Source organism: Odontomachus brunneus, unplaced genomic scaffold (genome assembly GCF_010583005.1).
Source record: "Odontomachus brunneus isolate Ranch 3 - 2012 unplaced genomic scaffold, Obru_v1 Obru_scaffold_076, whole genome shotgun sequence".
Classification (NCBI taxonomy): Eukaryota; Metazoa; Arthropoda; class Insecta; order Hymenoptera; family Formicidae; genus Odontomachus; species Odontomachus brunneus.
Genome location: NW_022639526.1, coordinates 1,279,470 through 1,302,234, shown reverse-complemented (window position 1 = coordinate 1,302,234; position 22,765 = coordinate 1,279,470). Strand labels below are relative to the sequence as shown.

Below are 22,765 nucleotides of genomic sequence, written 5' to 3'. Positions count from 1 at the left end.
TCGCAAGACACACCCTCGTCGCACGTGTCGTTTCTGTAACGCTCACGTGTGTGTGTGTGTGTGTGTGTGTGTATGTATGTGTGAGTCCGCGTGTTATATAGTGTATGAGTGCATTGATGTCTGCGCACGTGTAAATTATTTTTCACGTAACAGCGAGCCCCGATACAGGCTCAGGAATCCATGCGCCACCGGATATGCATCCAAAGTAAATATAATGTACTTCCCTTCCTTCCTTTTCTATCTCTCACCCACCCACCCTTTCACTCTCTCACCTTCCTCTCTCTCTTTCTCCTTTCCTACCTCTCTTTCACTCTCTCTCTCTCTCTCTCTCTCTCTCTCTCTCTCTCTCTTTTTCTCTACTCTCACCATTTTCGAGCGCGACAAAGGGAGGATTTGTCGCGAGGCGAAGCTTGACAAAACCTTACACCCACCCTCTCCATCGCCAGCGACGCCTCGCCGAGCTTTTAGAACGTTATAAACGCGTGCGTGCACGTGCGATTCGTCAGCGATGTAACGTCGTTCTGCGAGCGCCATTGTCGTCGCGGCGGATTTCGTGTTTCGTCGATTTGGTGTCATCGATCCGCCCGTCGTGCGACTCGGAAAGCGAAAAAACAGCAAGGGGAACGTACCCAACCCTTTCACACCTAGTCACCCTAGTCACACAGACACTTACTGCAATTTCACATATATAGTGCAAGAACACAAGTAGCTCGAGTTCTTCAGCGTCTAATAAATGACGATCGAGATCTCAAAATTGGCATGTGCACGATTGTTTTGATAGAAGTCACCACTTTCAGTGTTTTAAGAAAATTTAGAGCTTTCTCTTACTAAACGAAGACGACAGATCCAAGAGATTCGTGTAACAATATTGAAACGATTTGCAGCCGTCACGTGGATTTACCCACATTCAGTAGATAATAGTAGGGACACAATATTGCGGTTTGTTGCGCCGCCTTGAAGTATAGTGCTTCATTATTATCGCTCGAGGGTCAAACGTCTCGGCGTCGTCGCCGTCGTCATCGTCGTCGAGGAGCGTCGTCGGCTAAGTTGATTCGCGGCAATTAATCTGCCTGCAAACGAGAGCATTTTCATTTTCGCTGATGCCCGCCCCCACGCGCCGCGACCAGCAGAATAATAATCCATCTTAAATAACCCGCGGGCTCCGAAGAAGAGAGGCGGCGCACCGCCTCGCCTAAACGCCAGACGAAGCCCGAAGTAATCTCGACGAAGGATTCAATTACTGGGCGCGAGAGCGAGCACGCCCAGCGAGATTTAAAAACAGAAATTATGCCCGCCGTGGCTCATATTAGCGCGCGCCACCCCTGAAGCGCTCCTTCGGGGAAGGGGCCTGTCCTCCATGCTCGCTCTCGCTCGAATTCATCCCCGATGACCCGTTGGTTCTCGCGATATTGAGAATCGGGCAAATCGTGTCGCGGTTTATTTTGCAGCTTATACACGATACCGTGGAGTCTATTTGCGAAACATTTATATCGATCCGTGTGACGTAATCCTTTAGAGCTCGATATAACTTGAGCTTGCTGATTCTTAATTGTCTTGGAGCTATTACCTCATCGTATCTTATCTGGACCTAGATCAGGCAAAATTAATGACTCACCGGCTTTCTAACTATGTAAGACAGTCCGAAAAGTTATCGCGGCCTGCGCGAGTATGTGTGCGCATGTGTGTATGATTAATAGTGCACGCCAACTGGCGGGATCTTGTGAGTTGTGAGTTTATTAAATTCTTCGGGTTAGGCGTGTTTCGTTTTCCCTGTCGTCTTGATAATTTGCCGACTTATTTTGTCGCAACCTTTACCTAACATTGTCATGAATCTTACGTTACGTGAGGAATTTGTCAATTAAATATAACACATTTTGGTGACAGATTTTGACAAAACTGTTTCAAAAAGCGCTGTTTCTTAAAAAAAAAAAGAAATTTACTGTCTTTTCCGCGTTGCCACCCGGAAGCTTCAGAACTGGACTTGACCACATTTAAGCTTATCTCCGTCTACTCACTCCACTAACTAACTTCCCTCCGTGTTCATTCTGCTCTTTCCATTCGCAAGCAAGTCCGGAAGCTAAAAACCAATGGTTGTTTTCTAGCGAGATAGCCGTGTCCAATCATTTCAGGATACACGCCGACAATTGGCCGCGCGTTACGCAATTATTTCTTCCACCCCCTTGGCGCAAATATAAAAGGGACGCTTATCAGCATAGAGAGGGACGTGCAATCGGGATGTGCAAAATGCACGAGGACGAGTCCGGAGTGGTTTGAATACAAATAGAGTGGTGGGGTGGAAGTGTTCTCCGATATGGGTAGTGATGGTCGTGGCAGTGGTGGTCGTGGCGGCGACGGTGATGGTGGTGATGGTGGTGGTACGCGAAGTATAACCAGGGAGAAGTTGATATACCTTTGAAGAAGGGGACGCGGGACCTTTGAGGGGCTTATCCGCACGTCTGCCTCCGAATAGCACTCGCGGATCCGAATCACATCGCCGAGTCCGTGTCCTCTTAGACCAGTTGGACATACAGACCGGCCTGGCAAATCGTTTCCCGTACGGGAAAAAAGGGACGCGCTTAATCCGGTTGGCATGATGGCTGGGAGCCCAGTGTCCACCCTTTCGTTGCCTCCTCGAACTAATAATTCTATCGTTTCATCGCGTCCCGTCTCTATCGGGCACACCGCGAAAGCGAAGACAAAGTATCGACTTGAAGTCGACGTCGTGTGTTTCGTCGCAGCTGATCCCACGTGGAGTTGGACTTCATATTCTTACTCCGTAAGAAGCGAATGCGAATCGACTGAAGAGAGACAGACTGAAGCGACGACAGTGATAATTTGCAAAGATACAGAGTTCAACTCAGCACTCAGAACTCTACTTTTGGACTCGTGGCTTGGATCTAGTCTGCTTGCTTTTAAATTTAAGACTACTATACGTCAAATAAATAAGCAGTCTGAGGCTCTGCTGATACTGATAGCCTATGCTCAATCAATAAAATGAAAGAAAAGCCGATTAGGACTTATGTATGGGTATCTCAAAATGCAAGGAAAATAAACTAAAATTTCTACGAAGTCAAAATAACTATAATATTCATACATACAAAAGACTCTGTATAATGACTAAAAGGTCTGAACATTATTGGACACTATAGCTGTCGAGTTCCCGAAATATATACCTTTTTATTGCATTGAGACACTTATTTATAAATTTTAATTGTTTCTTATTTTATTGATTGAATATTAGCAAAGTCTTATATAGAAAAAAAATATTTTATCTAACTAAAACAATAGCTACTTTTGACCCTAACCATATTGTTATATTGGTTCTAACGCGAAAATGGAAGCAATAATATGCATATAAGATTGTTATTATTAATATTATAATAGAATTTAATAAAAAATAGTTTTTTGGCCCATAATTTATAATAATTATTTTTCCATACGATTATAGTTACAAATACCAAACATTTTTTCTCAGTGCGGATTGTATATTTGTTTGACAGTAGCCTTGAATTTATAAACTAAGACTTCAGTGCATAGATTTTAATTGGTCCTTCCTGCTGTAAAATTTCAAGTTTTGATATTGTACTTCCAATTCAAATAGCGACAACAACGTGGTGCTCTCGTCGAGCTGGCGAGATCGGTAAACATAAGCGCGAAGGCCCCGGCCTCGGTCTCGGCCGGAATGGGATAGGGCTGAAGCGTGAAGAGGCCGTTATTGTGGGCGCTGGCGCGCGTCATTTGATCTGGCACAGTAGGAGGAAGAGCCGTGTAGTTGTGTGTGCACCATTTCCCAAGCGGAGGCGACGAGCAGGACGACGACGACGTCGTCCCACCCTGACCCAGCCAGAGAACGCCCCGACGCCACGCCACAACCAGGGGGGTAAGCGTCGAAGTTGCGCAAACCTCCACCGGGAGGCAGGCTGGAATTTACCCCGCAGGCCGGCCAACCTAATGGAAACAAGAAATTGCGGCAAACTGCGTTACCCACGCCTCGACGCCCCGTAAATATCGCGCCAACGACGCCGGGGTCGCCGTCGCTGCCGACGGCGCGGGGCACTTTGCCTCTCCTCTCCGCTCGGGGTTCTCAAAGAGACGGCTCGGTGGATACACCGGCGAGTCACCGAGGGTCGCCAAGGGTCACTCTAAGTGACGCAAATTGTTTGCGCAAAAACTGCTTGCGCGTTACGTCGCCGGGAGTCTTAAAAGTTTTGGGATGATGGACTTCACTCAGTGCACCTTGACGAAAAATTGTTTTCTGAAATGTACAACTTGCGACATGCAGATTAACGTTCTATAGGAGGTAATTGAAATAAAAATTAGCACGGACTTAAATAGACCAATTTAACGTCGCTCCTGTCGTGTAAGGAAACGGAAAAGAAGAGAGTTCGCGAATCGTTCTCAGGATGTGTTTCGTGACCGACCCGAAGAGGCGACAGTGGCCCCGGAAAAGGAGTCGCGCGTGTTTATCTAGCATCTCTGATAATCGAGTTATCGTTCAGCCGGCGCTGCTTTCTTTCCATTCGATTCGACGATTGTGGAGAGACGCGCAGCGCTACTTTCAAGTGTGATCGGGCACTCCCGCTGCAATTTATCCGCGCTAGCTCTTGGGGGAATTCCGCGTGTTTGCGAACGACGTTTCACTTGCCGGCTAACGAGGTCGGGCTGCTTCCGTTATACGTCGACAGGTCAATGTATCCGAGAATGTAATCACGAACATAATTGATCTATTATTTTCTCTGGACATAATGGCGAACAGAGGAGACCACTCTTCGAAGATGGCGATCGATCTCACTCGGCCGCGTGGTGTATTTATTTAAAGTCGCGGAATTACGGTTAACGCGCAGAAATATACGACGAAGACCTCTTTCTAAACTTCAGATAATCTCCTATTTAACTCAACACAGCGTTGAATATTGTTGAATAGTATTGAATATTGAATTACAATCCGAACGATATAATTTCGACATAAATCAACCCCTTCAGTAGTAATTTAAAATGACCGCGCGAATCCTTTCACATTAAGAGAAAAAATATCTAAAAATAGTAAATATTCCTCTAGTGACTAGGAAGCATTAATAAAATATTTATTTAAATATAACTTCTTTGATTCAAATAAAATGAACAATTGCCTTTCATAAAAAGTTGAAGTTTTCTTAAATTTTTAAGAAAATGTATATGTTCTTATATAAAAACATATTTTATATTAATATAAATAAACGTTATTAGTACTCATCAAATAACTATTTATTATTTTTTAGATATTTTTTCTCTCAGCTCAGGGCGGGTTTTTTTAATAAGCATATGTAGAGATTTCTTTTCCCTTTCTTGCTATTTTCTTGGAAGAAATTTGAAATAGAATACAAAATACATCTAATTCGTCATGAGTAAAAAAAAGATACAATGATCGTAGTAAATTAGAAGTAATTTAATATTTTACCACGAAACTTTTCCGGGCACGTCACTTAAAGGGTTAAACCGAATTAACCGTCCACAGAATATTCTCCCTGACGCAGAGCACGCCGCTCAGTCGTCAGTCATTCCGCCGAATGATAGTCGCTATTTTATCGCGGCGAAACAATCCGGTTAAGCCGACAATCTCGCCTACAATTACGAAGTTTGTTGCGCTGGCGAGAAATCTACGAAGGGGTGGCAGCGACGACCGGGCGGCGGGATTGGCGCGGGCGCGGGGGCGCGGTGCAGAACAAGGAGGCAAAATCCATCTGGTGATTTCACAGGCAATTATGCCGCGTCGCCGTGGACGGGCGCGGGCGGCTTACTCTTATTTAACGCCAATGTGCGCGCGCGGAGCACGCCTCGTCGACCACCGGCTTGAATCGCCCGGCGCTATCCCATTTGCGCGAAATTGTCAATGATAGAATGGTGCCGCGGGATCGAAAACCCCGCGCGCATTCAACGTCCCGCGCGCTCTCCCCGCGGCATTCTTTCGTTTTCTTTTTTTTTCCTCTGCCTTCCTTCTTCCGCTCACGCTCTTTCCGACCCAAAAAGCGCGCGATGCACTTATACAAATGTAAGATTTTAAGATATTTCTGGCCAATATTCTAAAGAATGTTTTAAATTAAAATTCACATTTTAACTAAAATTAACTGATTCATTATTTGTATATCAAATTATGATGGAAACTTTATAGCATTATTAGATAAATTTGTGATTTTTTTACTCGGAATTTTGCGAAAACTTGATGTGTATAGATCGAAAGAAAGCAAAAGCTTGTTCGTAATTATCCAATTATATATATACACAAAATATATATTTAATAAAAATTTTGGCCAGGTTTTGCTTAGATTCTCACATCGTGCGACGGCTTTCCTCTTCCCTAACGGTTTTCAACCCCCCGTTCCACGGGAAACGCGTTGGCAAATCGTCCCTCTGCCGATTTTAATGAGATTCCGCGAATTTTTAGAGCAAATAAATGTATGTTTATATAATTTCGATATTTTTCCGTGGAATTTTTAAGCCGGCCATTTTGAAACCCTCCGAAATTACATACAATGTCGCAAGAACTATTTTCTCATGGCGCATTCGGCGAAACCGTTTGGTATCTCAACGCGCTTTCTCGGATTGGCTCGGGAGATTACATTCTAACGCAGCGCGATGTTTCCTGTTAAGTTTTCGTAATTGCACGAGCGAATTACCGCTTCTGTCGCCACGAAGTTGCAGAGGCAATCGTAACAGCCTGAAGAAGCTGTGGCACTCTCCTTTTTGTTGCTGCGCGAAACTTTCTTGCATTCGCAAGTAACTCATCCTTATGATTATTGCTTAGAGAAGAATTATCCTGAGATATCTTAGAAATCATAGTTTGTCGATTTTCATGAGCAAATTCCACGGATTTTCTCAACTTCTTTGCGCTCGTGCAAAGTCAAACAAGCAATCCGTCGAAAGATATTAATATTATTTTGCTAATTTCTATTTTTTCGCGTTGAATTATTTTTAGTTTTTTTTATTTAGCTCTACACAATAATTTTCGATACACCGTCCCTTACCGTTCCATTTCTCCACTTCAAGTTTTGAAGCTGAATAGACTTAACAAAATCTAAACAATTCTCAATTTCTCCATTCACATATTCCACCTGTTCTTTTTCAAATACGAAAGCACACGGTCCGATAAAAAATTTACAATGTCCTGAAGAAGAAGTCACCACCCGCTTCCAGCAACATGGCCGCCCGCTGCTCCGTCTGTCGACTTTTCAGACCTCACACCTTCGCTTGAATAACCGCCTATTTCCTTTATATTCTTGCATCTGTATACCTTCATCTCCCTATAGCCCAGCTCTTTCTCGCCCGCCTTGCTTCTCCTTTGCTGAAGAACGGGAATTTGTTGCCGTTGCACGAAGTCGAGTTTTCCGAATGTCGCCAGCGCCAATGAGATTAGCGCCGCGAGAAGCGGTAATCAGGAATAAAAATGCGTCAACCGGCGGCATTTACGCTAACTAATCTCCTTCGGCGGGTGGAGAAGCGCTAACGGAGTTACTCGGCTTCGTCGTCCAACGGCTCTCCCTCCCCTCTTTCTCCCCCTCTCTCTCTCTCTCTCTCTCTCTCTCTCTCTCTCTCTCTCTCTCTCTCTCTCTCTTCGTGTCGCTCGACCGTCGCTTGTTAGCCAAGTAATTGGCCATTTTTATGCTAAGCAGAGCTACCATCGACGTTGTCGTCTTCGTCTTCATCTTCGTCCTCGTCGACTTCCTCATCGTCCTCACCGTCGCACCCCTCACATCGCGCGTCTTTCTCCTATTCGTGGCTTAACCCTGCAAGCCCCCCTTTTTCTTCGCGTTTCCCGTGAAAGAACATATTCTTCCCTCATAGATAGCCGAGGTCAGCAAAGGTACACACGAATTTGAGGCTTCTGGCTACTCGCTCCTGGAACTCTTGTTTGACGACGTCGAAATAAAAAGATATATCGAAAAAATGACACTTGTAATCGATTAAGCACACCTCTGAAATATCACAAATATCTTCCTTTTGCTCTAACAATCAATAAATAATCGTAAAACTAACGTGATATGTGACGTTCCTTTTTAACCATTTCCTCATTATTTTACAGTGCACTACTGCATCAATTTTACAGTTATTTATTGATCATTTAAACGAAAGAAAAATATTCGTTGTATTTTAGACATGTATTTAATCGAGTATCGAGTTGCGAGTATCATTTCTTGGATATATCTTTATATTTCGACGTATTTTGTAGGAATTCTGGGCATACATTTCTTCGCTTCTGATGTTATCAATCAAGATGGTCGCGGCGAATAGCTGGAAACTTTAAGGAAAGTCGTAATCGTCACCATTCGAGAAATAACGACACGCGCAACTAGACATGAGTATCAAAAGGTGGACTCGCGTTCTTTTAACAGCCGATCCAATCTCACTCGCTCTAACAAATTCGTCATCTGTCGGCGGAGGGGGATGCCGGTGTCTCAGTGTCGGGGCCCACTTTTCCTCTCCTTAACTGGCGTAAGTGGCGAGCGTAATCCGGATGCTCGCGCGCCTCCCGCGAAACTCCGCCTGCGACTCGACGAGCTCTCTCTCCTTCAGCTTAGCGGCAACTTTTCGTATTAATAATCGGTATAATAATTAGTATTTTCACGCGCGACTTAGCAGGAAGGACGCGCCGGCGTCGACGTCGGCGTCTCTCGGCGTCTCTCGGCGTCTCTCGGTGTCTCGGGGCTGGGAAGTTCGCCTAAGATCTTGATTTTAAGTTCGCCAGAGCGAAGGAGGCGCATATTTCACCGCGCTAATGTCCCGCCAGATAAACTACAATATTAGCTGCCTTCGCCCGTGATTTAATTTAACTTTGCCCCGGCGCGACATCCGCTCCGAGTATTTCGCCTACGAGCTGCTTGCCGCCATCGCCGTCGCCGCCGCCGCCGCGGTTCACGTCGGGTTTACCCGTTATAATCTCTATCGCGGATTGGAATAGGTGCGAATTCCCAACGAGGAAAGATTGGCTCTTCAAGCTCGTCGAAAAAGGTCCGGTTGAGAAAACGCACAAGCCCCGCGAAACACACGTACAATTGTCATGCGTTCTGCATCCCCGGCTCAAAGATTAAAATAAAATCTTATATCTAAAAAATATATATTTCTATTTCTTTTTCTTGATTAAATGATAATATTCTGTACTTTTGTTAAAATCACTAAATTCGTATTGATAGAAATTTGTTTGTAAAAACAGTTTTTATCTAAACTCAATTTAGGAAAATTTACAATGAAAATAAATATTTGTGTAATATTTTCCTCGGCATTCAATTTCTCTTTATTTCAATTTTCGTTACGTGTATTTTATCATACTGTATATCCAATACAATTCGTGTGATTAAGGTATATCCGAAAAAACCAGAATTATTTATATTATATAGAATTATTTATTATAGAATTATTTATTTTATTTTTATAATTTATTGTTTCTAACGATGTATAACTTTCCTTGATTTTGGTATAAAAATATATTCGTTCTTTGGAAAATGAAGAAGTATTGATGGAGAAGTCCTGATTGACATCTCTGATTAAGCCAGTGTCGCTTTCTGGTTCTTCAAGACGTCCTCCACGTAAGTATCTTCCTTGGAGAACCTGGCATAACTATAACAGCAATACAACACGAACATAATGCACACTCGAAAAAGGTTCGCAATTACGATTTCTTTAAGCGGATAAACTATCTTTTTTATAACCTCGTCTGCTCTCGAACATCTACTCACATCTTAGTATATTTGGACTTTTCCGCAGCGGACAGGGACGGCCTGGTCGATTTAATGGATTCTACGAGATGCGTCTGCACGACTTTGATGTCGGATGCCTCGACTTTGCCGTCCTAACATCGATGAGCGAAAAGATTAATATATAAAATATCATATTCTATGATATTGTAATATTTAATATTAACATATACAATATGTTAAAATACAACGACAACGTCATGTCTTTCTGTGTTCTCAGGACGTGCAATTTATCGTCCATTATCTCGTTTGCCATGTGAGACGTTCGGAAAGATATTATTGAATTCGTCTCGGTGTAACGCTGCAAAAGCGCTCAATGTTGCGTGTCGACAGCGCCGATTAGAATTAATTATTGGATTCAGGCATATCCACATCACTACGGGAGAGACATCCCACGTTCCTATCCGCATAATCGCTTATCATAGCGAGGCGCCTCTATCTCGTCCTCTCCTTCCCTTCCCCTCTCGCTCTCTCTCTTTCCGCGACGCGCTCTCCGGAAACTCGCTCGCTAATTAGACGCACAGTTTGGATACTCGCGTTCTTCCGGGAGGTAAGTGCCGCCGTATAACTTCGTTTTCTCCGATGCGAATTAATTAATAGCTTCCCGTGAGACGCGCCGTGAGTCTCTGCTAAGAGAGATGCTCCTGTGACCTTAACGCGGGCGTGATTAAACAATTCTGATTAATTAAAACTAAACCGGCGCGCAGTATGTGAATGTCTATTGAATTTATACTTGTTTCTGCATTCACATATATAAAATATATGATCACATGAAAAAAACCGCGATATTAATATTTATATTCTTTTCATATTTCGTTAGAATTCATTATCCATCACTTTTCAGTAATTGTCTGATCCCGCGTCTATAAACGACTTTTGAGTCCGATCCCATATAAAACCCAACGAACTTTCACGAAGCCATGAAACCAATTACGCAAAATCAAGAAAAAAAATCAAGGTCCCTGACCATCGCGAACTCAAGAAATACTCTTCCTATATGAATTAACAGAAGCGCTTTCCCAGCCGTCGACGTCGATGAATATGAATAAACACACGCGAAATATATTCGCGATTGAACAGCTAGCACGTCGAAGACGTTTGGGGGCTAACGAGCGCCATAACTAGCGGAATGGCTGCCTGGCTTTCGATCTTGCAGGACCGCTACGGGCCCTAAACCGCGTATCATTATAACGCATAAGATAATAACCCCCTCGACGTTCATCGAGGCGTAGGGAGGCGTGGGGGATGAAGCGGAGCGCCAGAGGGGGTAAGGTGGGCGCGCTTGGTCGCTCGGCGCTCTCGGCACCGTGCGCTAATAAACCTGCTCTACGTTTCCTCGGTTATATCGCGGCACCTACAGCCCCTACGGCCCCCTTTGACCCCCCTTTCCACCCCTTTGAACCGCCCCCCTCCCCTCCCCAGCCACCCATCCGGGCGCGCTCCCGTGTGTACACACCGTAGGGTGCACACCTAACGATATTATCGTCATTACGCACTATCTTACTTCGGAAGCTCCCCTACAAATGATTCTCGGGAGTCGCGAGAAAAGCGCTTTTCATTACGACGACGATACTCAGATACAACAGGAGCAACATCAGTAGCAACAACACAAGAAAGCAGCGACTGTTGCAGCAGCAACGACAAAATGGTGCGGCCATTAACGACGCAATCTCTGTTTCGCACAAAAGTTCGAGTCAAGGAGGCGGTCTAAAAGAGATCGATTGCGAGCCGCTAGGTGGAGATCACCCTGAAACATTCACCGCACCCCGAGCTCGCGTATGTTTAAATACTTGCATATCCTTATTACAAAAGACGTTGTAATATACTATTTTCTTCTCGCTTATTGAAAGCGATTGGACTGCTGGGAGAAGCGATGCTTGCTTTAACTCGTTCTTTGTTTCTTCTGTTCATCTACATTCCTTCAAGATGCAAGATCTTCAAGTGCGCGTTGAACAAATTACGCGTAAACGGTATACGAATGTACTTACGATTACAACTGCTACAGCGTTCTCGTAAGCTGCCAGCCTTGCCTGAATAATCGCCGCATTGATATCGGCTCCTGTGAATCCATCGGAGAGCCGTGCTAGTTCGTCCAGGTCGAGTTTTGCGCTGTCTATGTTTTGAGAGTCGCACAGCACCGCGAAGATCTCTCTTCTTTCCATCTGTGAGACAATGATATGATGAATAATTGATATAAAGTCTTACACGTATAAAAGGATCGATTATCAAACGTAGATTCACCTCATTCGGCAAAGGACAATGCAAACACTTGTCGAGACGTCCTGGTCTTAGTAGAGCTGGATCCAACATGTCGGGCCTCGAGGACGCGGCTACGATCGCTACCCCTTCGCGATCTTCAACCCCGTCGAGTTGCGTCAGCAACTGGTTCACCACTCGATCGGTCACCCCAGTGTTATCGTGCCCACGTCTGTGATTGAACGTTGAAATTGATTTATTATTTTATTATTCGCATGGATAAAATAAGAATTAAATAAAATCGAAACTTGGCACAAGCGTTCCTTAAGGAATAATGCAACACAAGAAATGGCTGTACAAATTATGCACGTTGATACTAAAGTATTAACTGATAGAAAATAAACGGAAATAGCTTTGAGACCGCGCATGCTGTCACTCACCTGGGTGCGAGACTGTCGAACTCGTCGAAGAACAAAACGCACGGCTTAGCGCGACGAGCTCTGAACAAATACAATGAAAGAATGTAATTTGTAAAAATACGCGGATTAAAATGTGCGAATTGCGAAATGACAATATCGTTGAAAAAAGAACATGTAATCAGAGGTTCGTCTCGTACCTCTCGAATACATTTCTCACGGATTCCTCACTAACACCTATGTACTTCGACAGCAGTTCTGGACCCTGAAAAAGAAGTCAATCCTAAGGGAATTTCCCAGAAAAATTCTCTAGAAAAATACAAGAAGTACTAGCGTGCATATTTTTCATTATGATCTAATAATAATAATTTATGATCTAATAATAACACATTATTTTATTCGTAGCGTTATTAGCGCGAAGCAAAATAACCTTGATGCTGATCAGATTGACGCTGCATTCGCCGGCGATCGCCTTCGCCAGCATCGTCTTGCCGGTGCCGGGCATTCCATACAACAGGACACCGCTTTGCAGCTTTATCGGGGCGTTCTTGAAGATCTCCGGATACTTGAGCGGCCACTGCAGAATTTCCGTGAGAGAACTCTTCACGTCCGACAGTCCGCCGATGTTGGACCAAGAGTGACCGCCGCTCTTGTGCAGCTGCACATCCTGCATGGAAATTGGCGTAAAATTCGCCAACGCGACATTCACGTCCTCTTCTGTCACGATCATTCGTGATTCGGATCTTGCCGCCGCTTGAGACAGACAGAGACGCGTAAGTGTGTGATGTGTCACCATTATAAACCTTAAGGAATAACGCAACTCGAGAAATGGCTGTACAAATTATTCGATATAAATTAAAAGACAAATAATGTGATCAATGATCGTTTTTATAGCGAGATGACTTCCCTATTGGACTTCATCGTCTGCTTGAAGCTTTCGATAATCTTCCCGATATATCTCGCTTTTCATATACCAATTTCTTTTATTTTAATCATTTTTTTTATACTTGAAACGTCCGCAGTACTCGTCGATATTTTTACAATAACATCCGCCACTCCCGTTACCGTAACGCTTCCACGCGGCGAATATCGCCTTCTCCGCCAGGTCGACGAGGTCCTGAGGCATCCAGCCCTCGGTCTTGTTCCCATAGTGATCCCAACTCATGTCTTCGGGTAGTTTGTCCTTGAGTCTCGTGCGCAAAATATCGATTCTATGGTCCTGATTTTAATCATGACACGAATTAATAATGCGCAGAAATCGTCGAGCGAGCTAAATATAAAAAATGTTTAAATATCTTAACTTGCGCAATCTGCAAGTTTAATTAACCGCAATCTGCAAGTTTGATTAAACAGCCGCGAAAATATATTTGTTTTATCTGAGAGTAAAAATAAATATTAGAATGTCATTCTAAAGAAGTATACCAGATTTCTAAACTTTCTACTGATCCATAACTACTGATTAATTCATACTGATACATTCTACTGATAAATTGTAAATGATGATTTTTGTATTTAATATCACGAGACTATCTTCTCGAAATAATTTTAAGTACTCGTCGGTACCTTGTTGAGATTGGGAATCGACAGAACAGTCCGGAAGAATTGTATTCCTCTTGCCGGTCGTAATTTCAAACCGATCTTGCTCACGCTGACGCAAGTGGCGACGACCGAGATGTAATGGAACTTTTGATATTGTGTGATGGTATTGATCAGCATATCGGTGATTCTAAAATTGATTCAAGATCTCGTTAATTGCGGGAAATCCTGCAGAGTGCAATAATCCTCAGTCGGATCGGTAAGTTATTTTCTCATGAAAAAATATTTTCCTAGAAATAACATTAACGTGAAACCAGAACGACTACTGCTAATATTTTCATGAAATATTTTATGTCTCTGCTTCTCGCGAAATTCAAGTCAACAATTATGGTACGATTAAATTAGCGATTGATAAATATGTCTCTAATCACCTGGAAGCGTTCGTCGCCTCTATCGTATTTTCCTCGTCATTTAACGAGGCATTAGTAATGCATTCCAAATCGTCCAGGAAGAGTATAGACGGTTGATAATACACGCATTCGTGCATGACGGACGCAATGGTCTTCTGCATTGTCTCGACCTTCTTGCCTAATTAATTAATAATTAATACGCCTGACAAATATTAAAAAGTTTAAATAATTGTTATAATATTAAATCTTGTCTCTTTCAATGACTAATCTCTTTTTGAGCAGACACTTTGTGCGATTTTAATTATATAACGTAAATTTAAAAACACGATATAGCTTTATTGAAATCAAGACTCTAATTAATGCTAATTAACGAATCGAACTATCAGTTAATCGCGAGAGAAGTTCGACGCGATTACCTTTCAACGATCTACAGTCAATCATGCGCGTGTACACAAAACGCGGCTCTTGGCGGTAATGCTCGATTAGTATTTTGCAAACGGTCGTTTTGCCGGAGCCTAAGCCGCCGCAGATCAGAATATTCTCCCGATCGTAGTGGAAGTCCACCTTCGTGTCCGGTTTAATTCGCAAACCCAGACTGAGATCGAGCGCCTTCTCGCAATCGTCGAGAACACCCTGCACGAATCTGCAATTGCGTTTGTTCTTAGAAACATTTCTAGTTTATGTAGAATTTCGTACGACAGAGCAGAATTTTTCAGTCGACCAGAATGAATTTACTCGATGAAATCGAATGAAACACGTCAGATGCGCTTTTCACTTTCGAGTGAAAATATTCACTCGGTGATTCTTAGTAGAGAATTCATTCTGCGTGAGCGAAAATTCACTTGAATTCAAGTGACTCGGCTGTCACTCCAATTTTCCAGTGAAATTTCACTCTAAGTGATTAAGAAACGATTATTTCTCAATTCACCTCGTGGAAATATTCTCCAGTTTTAGGTTTTCTGAGCAGTGGGTCTCCAAGATCTCCGCGTTAGTCGAATACAGCGCGGGCTGAACGCGGATGTCCAAGTTTTCGATATCCTTGTCGTCCATGAAAGCGTAATCGCAATCCTCTGGCGATATTTGCACGATGTAGCGTCTGCCTTGGTCGAGCAAAATTGAGCGCGAATTGAGTAACAATAGCTCGTCCCTCGAGTAGAAATTTACGTAGCTTTTGAAATCCTGCATCGTCGCAATGTCTGCCGCGCAGGTGAAAATATCCAACGACGTCGGTTTCGATCGTTTGTTCTCCTCGATCAGCCATATAATCATTCTACTTCCCGCTCTCATTTGCAGAGTGATTCTCAGACTATCCGACACGTAAGCGCGCGAGTGAATCGAATCCAAATCGAAGTAGTTCAAGTCGGCCGTGCGCGATTTTAAAACGTCCTCAAGAACATAAATCCTCGCGGTGAGCTCGTCGGAAATTTTAGGAAGGATTGAAGAATCGCCGTCCCGCAGAAAATTCGAGGTGCTGTCATTAACGCGTTGCCGTTCTTCAGGTACTTTCTTGACTTTACCTGCAAGTCAGTTTGGACCCTTCGAATTCTTCAAATTCCATTAAAATAATTATGCTACTTGCTCAATTATTAAACAATTAGCTTCTAAAATAAATGATAACAATTCGATATGAAACTGAATCAACTAACTTGACATAATAATTAAGTAGTTAATAGTCAACTTCAAATTTAAGTTGTATTATAACAATTACGTTATTATCTACGTTATTATAGACGTGACTAAATTTTATAAATTTTAGTTTGATCTAGCGAATATTAAAAATACTCAGTGAGTATTTTCGCATCCCCTTCGATTATCTGCCTAAGTAAACAATTAAAGGTAGATTTTTCAATAGTAGTTTAAACTTATATTTAACTCCTAGCAATGTGTTTGCAGAGTTTAAACTTAAATCTACGTTTAAACTACTATCAAAATTTCTAAATTTCTAAATTTCTAAATTTCTAAATTTCTTATACAAATAAATTCTAAATTTTTTATACAAATTCTGCGGAAAATAAAAATCTTCCTCTATTGAATTATTGAAAAAATTTTTAATTTACACATTATTCTCCCGTTCGTCGATCTGACACTCTTCGGCAAATAACTTCTCGGTATTAGGATGTGACTGGGTGCTGTAAATATCAAATCACTGGCGTGTTCTCTGTTGCTCGTGGACGGTAAAGGATATACGCGAAACACACGAGGTATGCTTCTCTTGCAAAAGCCTTGCAGCAGCGCATAATTCGATACGTTATCGTTCGCATCATGCTCTTTGGTAAAGTAAGGAAAGATTTTGGCTAGAGCATTGCGCATAACATCGGTTTTCTCGTTAACGTTTACGTTCTTCTTCGTCGCGCCCGTTGCTACATCGAGCACGTGCACCTCCGTGAATTGTTGCAGAAGCCCGTACGAGAATTTCGGCTCTAGATCCTCTATAAGAATCAAACACATTCCTGATTTTCTTGAAAATAACATCAAGGATAGCCTTATCAGAAGATTCTCTGACTATTTGTATTTTTTAGAATGTAATATTAATTATTATTAACATATTTAATTATATGAAAAAAAATATATATATATTTGTATAAATAGCTATTTTTTATATTTTTTCTCCTATCAAATTTATTTGGTGTAGTCGTTGCTCCAGATTCTTTGCTATAAAGAACGTCTAAAAATGTGTACAATTTCTCTCAATTACAGATTATTCAAATTGTTTTTTGATATTTATTTTTTATTCCTTTCTAAAAATTTCATATTCTGCTTTTAGTATCCCGACTACCAATTCGCGAATTAAATTTCTGATAAATTAAACTATGCTCTATAACAAGGAATGAAATATCATTATCCACTTGTACTAAAGTAACGTCATTCGTCAGGAGCTTTTAATTTTCATTTAAATTTAATGCAAGCTCTTAAAGTTCATTCGACTTTTAATTTCAATTGTTCCCTTCTCAATACTGAAAATATTAAGATTGAATTTGACATTTGAAACTGAGGATAATAATGCGGTTTCTTAGAAAATTTTCTATACTATTTTTTTTTAATAATATCGCCAAAAAAAATAAATGACTTGCCTACGACACAAGTTATGGAAGAAAATTTCGAAATCCAGGCCACGATTGGCTGTCCTTTCGCGACGATTCTCACTTGATTCAGGAGACTCGACTGCACCTTTTCCATTTGTAATTCCTGCCGTCGAATACAAAAATTCGATTAAGAATACAAAAATTGACTTGACATTAATTAGCGGAGGCGCAATAAAGAATTTTGTACCAGAAGCTCACGATCATTTATTGTGAGAGGAATAATATTAATACTGTTCAACGAGGGCATCTGCTTCACGGTAGTCACCAAAACTTCGTCCCCTTCTTGTATGTTCAGGCTTCTCGCGAAAATCGCTCCGATGCCTAATATATCGTTCGGAATAGTGTTAAACGTACGAAAAGAAAAATAATACACCCTTGCGTTATGCGTCACTTCGATCGCATTCACCTGCAATTAATCGTCGCATTATCCACTAAAGCTTCTATAATCGCTATCAATAAATTATATTTCATTATAAATTTCCTCAGAAACTTTGAATTTTTCCTTCCTCCCCATATTATTTCCCGCCCTATCTATTTTTAAGATTCGGATTCTAAGGAAGGCCACTCCTTGCACTCATGAAAAGAGGCAAAATTGAACTTCAATAAAGTTCACTTGTTTTTACAATGTCTTTTGCCTTGTTAAACCACAAAAGTTGAAAAGAAAACGGATATCTGGTATGTCATCTCTGCCGCTTGGAAATACAAATATGTCTGACCAATTGTTGACTCACACTACTTCTTTTTTTTTTTTTATTACGAATAAAGAGTGTACAAAAAGTGTACGGGTCTAGATGCTAAGCCTATCCGACCCTTACATAATACGAATTCGAAACTACGACTTCGATTCGTCGACAAAAACGGTGGCGTCTCGTAGTGGAGGTTTCGGAACTACACACCGCGATATATGTAATGAATAATAGTTGATTCGCTAAGCTTATTAACAACCTCTTCAGTGCTATCTAGTGGCGTTATAAAGAACTCGTTGGACATCAATGGGTTTGAGTCTTAGCTAAAAGACCCGCTATGATTAAAACCACACGGATATTAATTTTACTCCGCCTTTTTTTCCTAAATTTAACATGTTTATAGTTAACTAATAAACTCTAATGATAAATAAAATACAAATAAACGTTCTCTGTGTGTACATTTCTTGAGTCAGAGCAATGTAAGCTCGAATAAAACAAATAACACGCCAAAAAATCGAATATCGATTCACAGGTAAATTATTACCCGCCCACTTCTAACAGATGGCGTTTCATGACTGACACACGACGATAACACATGTGATTGTACGATGAAGAATCGTAGAATCATATAGAAAGCAACACTAACCTCACTTGTCATCCGGCGTGCCCAATGATACGATAAACCAACGAAGCAATTATTCGCAGTAATATACTTCACAATTAAACATTCGTGCTCCATTTCGTTGCGAACGATACGGCCATGAACTGATAAAACACAACAAGGCTTGCGCGACGATGCTCTTTTCCTGAGAGAAACTGATGAACTTTAGTATACTAGGTCGTTACCGCAATTGTCACTGCATGTATGACATAATGTAGAAACGAAGATTGGTGTCTAATATGTAATGCATTTTAAGTTATTAATTTGTAAGCATTTTATTACAATATAGCTTATAATAAAAGTGGTCATAGAATTTTTTAGACGATTTAAACGTAAAATTTGGCTGAATATCTTTCCCAATGAGAACAAAGCCTAAAAAGGTCTTACAAGTTCTACACATTTCCCACAGATGTCGACATCTACACACTCTCCATCCACATTTCGCAACGAACCAATCGACGCACGCTAATGTTGTAACTGTGAATTTTGAACGACGTCAACTGGCATTCGCTTCAGTTTATGCCGAAACGGATGATGCAGTTGTTATGTCTGAATGTGTGATCGAACCTGGCTAATGTGGAGCATACGTGAGTTGAGATTTCCTTAGCTGAACAGCCTCCCACACAGCACGAGGAGATACTTTCGCATAGGTAATTGTGATAATTCAGATCGCGTTCAAACATGAAAATCATCACACGTGCGTTCGACACGCACACAATTATTTTGTCTACCATAATGGCCGTTGCCATTGAACAGTGTTATGCTCTCGCATTTTGTGCGGGCGTTACCAGCGTCGATGAGATTGTTTATTAAAATGGCTCAATTATCAGCACAGCTCGAAGGGATTCCCGAGACAACGAGGTAATCTGTTGGATGAATTGGAAACGGCCAGTCCCACTGGAGCGCAGAACTTCACTAGAGAACTCCCGCGTTTTTCTTCGTGCAACGAAGTTCGTGTAAAGATGCTAGCTTTTCACGTCGCTGAAAATACAAGATGATAGTGAGGATTGGTCACAGGAATTAGCACAGATTCGCACACAAGCTGACAGTTTGTCTTTCAACTGCCAATTCTTCGTTTTGGCGACGAGGTTGACAATTTTCCTGGTAAGGAAAATTGTGCTAACAATGTTTATATATGTCAATTAACTATAAAATAAAAAAATAATTGTTAGATTTACATTTATTACATTGGTACATATTAATTTAATTATTAAATTAATAAATTCAGGTCTAATGATTTAATTAACAATGATCTGTCATTAGTCAAAAAGTTCGATCTTAATTAAATTTACCTTATTACATGCAATTGCAACGAGTCGTTTGTTAACCATAAAATTACTATTGTCAATGATTTTGCTATTTTTTAACATTTCTATGAGTCTCTTGTAGAAGGTTATGTTTGTACAAAACAGAAAATTATATTAAATGTTTTGATATGCTGTGTTAAAATTTAAACATGAAATATTTTGACATCCAATTATTATATGAATAAATTAACTGTTTCTTATAATATTTGAAGTAAATATGACAGAAATTATTTAGTAAACAAAACATGTTCATGTAATTAGAAATTATATTAATAGGGATCAGACGAACAATAACAGGTATTGGAGTTACATCATACACAAAAAATGGCACCTCCAAAAGTAATGTTAAAGCAAAATAGAGCACAGAATAATACTGTCACAATTTTGAAAAGAGGAATGACAACAAGAAGTCAGAATCAGAATCCTACATTGAATGTGTTGAACAAACCGAATATAGTAGTTAGAGAAACTCGTGGTAAACGAAAAGCGGAAGCTTCGCCATCCAGAGACAAAATGGCAAAAAGAACTGCCTTTGCTAATATTACTAATGTAGGTATATATGACATAATTATTATCAGACATCATATTCATCATCATAATTTATTATATTTTTATCATTATTATTTTATCACTTATACTTTATTATACTTTTCATATTTATCATTTTGGTTTCAATTTTAAGGCTATTGGAAAGACATTGGGAGAACACAATCGTGTTAACAATCTAATAAATAAGGCAGTACCTCTTTCCAAAGTAGTCACAGAACATAATACAGAAAAACGCGTGGCAAAAGCTACTATTATATTAAAATCAAAACCAGCATCTCGTGTCAAGCCTAGTGTTAAGAAAGGTGAAGAAAAGAAAGAAAATGAGAATAATGCGGATATCTTCCCAAAAAGTGTAAATATCAGATCAAGTTTAGACTCAGAGAAGTCAGAAAACTCCTTGTATGTCAGTGCATTGGAAGATGTGACGGAAAGTGTAAAGAATGGCTTTAAATTTATCAGTAAAGTGAGTAATATTATTTCTAGTTATGCATATTATTTGAGACGTAACTGACATTTTCTATCAATTTTAAATTAATTTATCTAAAAAAATAATTATTAAAATCTGTCATAGTACTTTAAATTTTTGCTATCAAATCTTGTGGAGATACAAAAAGTATATTTTCATTTAAAAGATCTAAAGATCTAATCATACTATTTGATGTATCTGTTCTTTAAATTACTTTTGTGCAGGATTTTGTTTCATATTAAGAACTAATATGTATATGTGTTTGTTATTATTATATATAAATCTGTTTATTATATAGTCAATTAAAAAAAACCAGGTAAATACGTGCGAAAAGGCAATAGAAGGCAAGAAAATCATAGAGGTTGTAAAAATTGAACCCATAATCGAAAGTAAAGAAGAGAAGGAAAACATATTGACAGGCGTCACCTTGTTAAATGCCATTCCCGACATAAAACTGCCCGAAGGTGTGCTGTGGGATTTTGATGCTGAAAATTGGCTAGATCATTTGCAAGTGTCGACGTACGCGGCAGACATTTTCCAATATTTAAAAGGACGGGAAAGTTTATTTGTCATTGCGGACTACATGGAAAGACAAGTGTGTCTTTCGCGGTGGATGCGTGCTATGTTGGTTGACTGGATGGTCGAGGTGCAAGAGTCGTTCGAGCTTAATCATGAGACCTTGTATTTGGCTGTAAAACTGGTCGATCTGTACCTGACAAAAGTGACAGTTAGCAAGGAAACACTGCAATTGTTGGGTGCCGCGAGTTTGTTCATAGCGAGTAAATACGACGTAAGTTTCACGAATACATCTTTATCAGATTTTTCTCACACTTACCTGACCGAATCGTAACCACATCACGTATAAATTAAATAAAAACTTGTTCTTGATTTTGGTTATAGGAAAGAATACCACCGATAATAAATGATTTTTTGTATATATGTGATGGTGCTTACGAGAAAAAGGAGCTCATTAGGATGGAGATGAATATTTTGAAAATAATAAATTTTGACTTGGGAGTACCTCTCTCTTACAGATTCCTCCGACGTTACGCTAGGGTAAGCGACAAAGTTTCTTTCATCTGTCACATCCTTTTGTCTTCGAACATATTTTACATGATATTTTCATTTACAACATTAAGTTTAATAACATAATATTTTGATGACGACCCATCATCTTTGAATAGTCCTCTCAAAACATTACACTTCGCGTTTAAAATGTTTTTGTTTTTCTTAGAAAATATTCGGCTCGAGAATATACGTCACTTAATTATTCTATATCTCAATTTAATGTAAGTCTGTGTAATTAATCATTATTATTCAACAATAGTGTGCCAAAGTATCAATGCCCACATTAACTTTGGCCCGATTCATATTGGAGTACTCGCTGATGGATTATACGTTAATAACGATTAGTGACAGCAAGATAGCTGCAGCCGCACTCTTAGTAGCGTTACAGACGAAAGATCTAGGAGGATGGACTCCAACGTTAGAGTATTACAGTGGTTATATGTTAGACGACATAAGGGATATTTGTATTACTTTGAATGAAGGCATGCATAAGAAGCATAAAGAAGCTTTAGTGACCGTGCGCAACAAATACAGTCATAAGTAAGTATCGATATGTCCTTTTCCCGAGTGCTAATTAAAAATATTAATCTTTGATAACGTTGATTGAGAGAGAGAGAGAGAGAGAGAGAGAGAGAGAGAGAGAGAGAGAGAGAGAGAGAGAG

At 40.5% G+C, this 22,765-nt stretch overlaps 2 protein-coding genes across 6 annotated transcripts in view; one reads left to right on the top strand and one right to left on the bottom strand.

Moving 5' to 3' along the window:
• Window positions 1-9,354: 9,354 nt before the first annotated feature.
• On the bottom strand, window positions 9,355-18,922 carry LOC116847273 (peroxisome biogenesis factor 1). Of its 3 annotated transcripts, XM_032822096.1 has the most exons (16): window positions 18,699-18,922; window positions 17,554-17,772; window positions 17,355-17,469; window positions 16,341-16,712; window positions 15,212-15,800; window positions 14,700-14,926; window positions 14,305-14,461; window positions 13,901-14,063; window positions 13,403-13,556; window positions 12,768-13,090; window positions 12,538-12,602; window positions 12,362-12,421; window positions 11,967-12,153; window positions 11,714-11,887; window positions 9,708-9,820; window positions 9,355-9,588 (listed from the first exon to the last, which is right to left on the bottom strand). In XM_032822096.1, the coding sequence occupies exons 1-16, from the start codon at window positions 18,789-18,791 to the stop codon at window positions 9,516-9,518; spliced, it is 3,084 nt and encodes a 1,027-aa protein (XP_032677987.1). In that variant the 5' UTR covers window positions 18,792-18,922; the 3' UTR covers window positions 9,355-9,515. The 3 variants fall into 3 exon arrangements, with proteins under 3 accessions (XP_032677987.1, XP_032677988.1, XP_032677989.1); XM_032822097.1 differs by lacking the exon at window positions 17,554-17,772; XM_032822098.1 differs by lacking the exon at window positions 18,699-18,922 and having other exon boundaries at window positions 17,565-17,710.
• Window positions 18,923-19,187: 265 nt separating this feature from the next.
• Window positions 19,188-22,765, top strand: part of LOC116847276 (G2/mitotic-specific cyclin-B3) — a 6,109-nt gene continuing 2,531 nt past the window's right edge. The window contains exons 1-7 of one of the 3 annotated variants that reach the window (XM_032822105.1): window positions 19,188-19,363; window positions 19,549-19,817; window positions 20,297-20,569; window positions 20,703-21,032; window positions 21,334-21,825; window positions 21,936-22,091; window positions 22,363-22,643. In XM_032822105.1, the coding sequence (XP_032677996.1) occupies window positions 20,345-20,569; window positions 20,703-21,032; window positions 21,334-21,825; window positions 21,936-22,091; window positions 22,363-22,643 (1,484 nt within the window). In that variant the 5' untranslated portion in view covers window positions 19,188-19,363; window positions 19,549-19,817; window positions 20,297-20,344. Of the gene's footprint in view, window positions 19,364-19,543; window positions 19,818-20,296; window positions 20,570-20,702; window positions 21,033-21,333; window positions 21,826-21,935; window positions 22,092-22,362; window positions 22,644-22,765 lie in introns of all 3 variants that reach the window. The other 2 variants (XM_032822103.1, XM_032822106.1) reach the window with 2 other exon arrangements.

Coding starts and splice junctions, on each gene's coding strand:
- LOC116847273 (XM_032822096.1), bottom strand. CDS start 18,791: ATGGAGCACGAATGTTTAATTGTGAAGTATATTACTGCGAATAATTGC. Junction 12,154..12,361: donor TTCGACAGTCTCGCACCCAG/GTGAGTGACAGC, acceptor GTTCAATCACAG/ACGTGGGCACGATAACACTG. Junction 9,821..11,713: donor ACGCTGTAGCAGTTGTAATC/GTAAGTACATTC, acceptor CATCGATGTTAG/GACGGCAAAGTCGAGGCATC.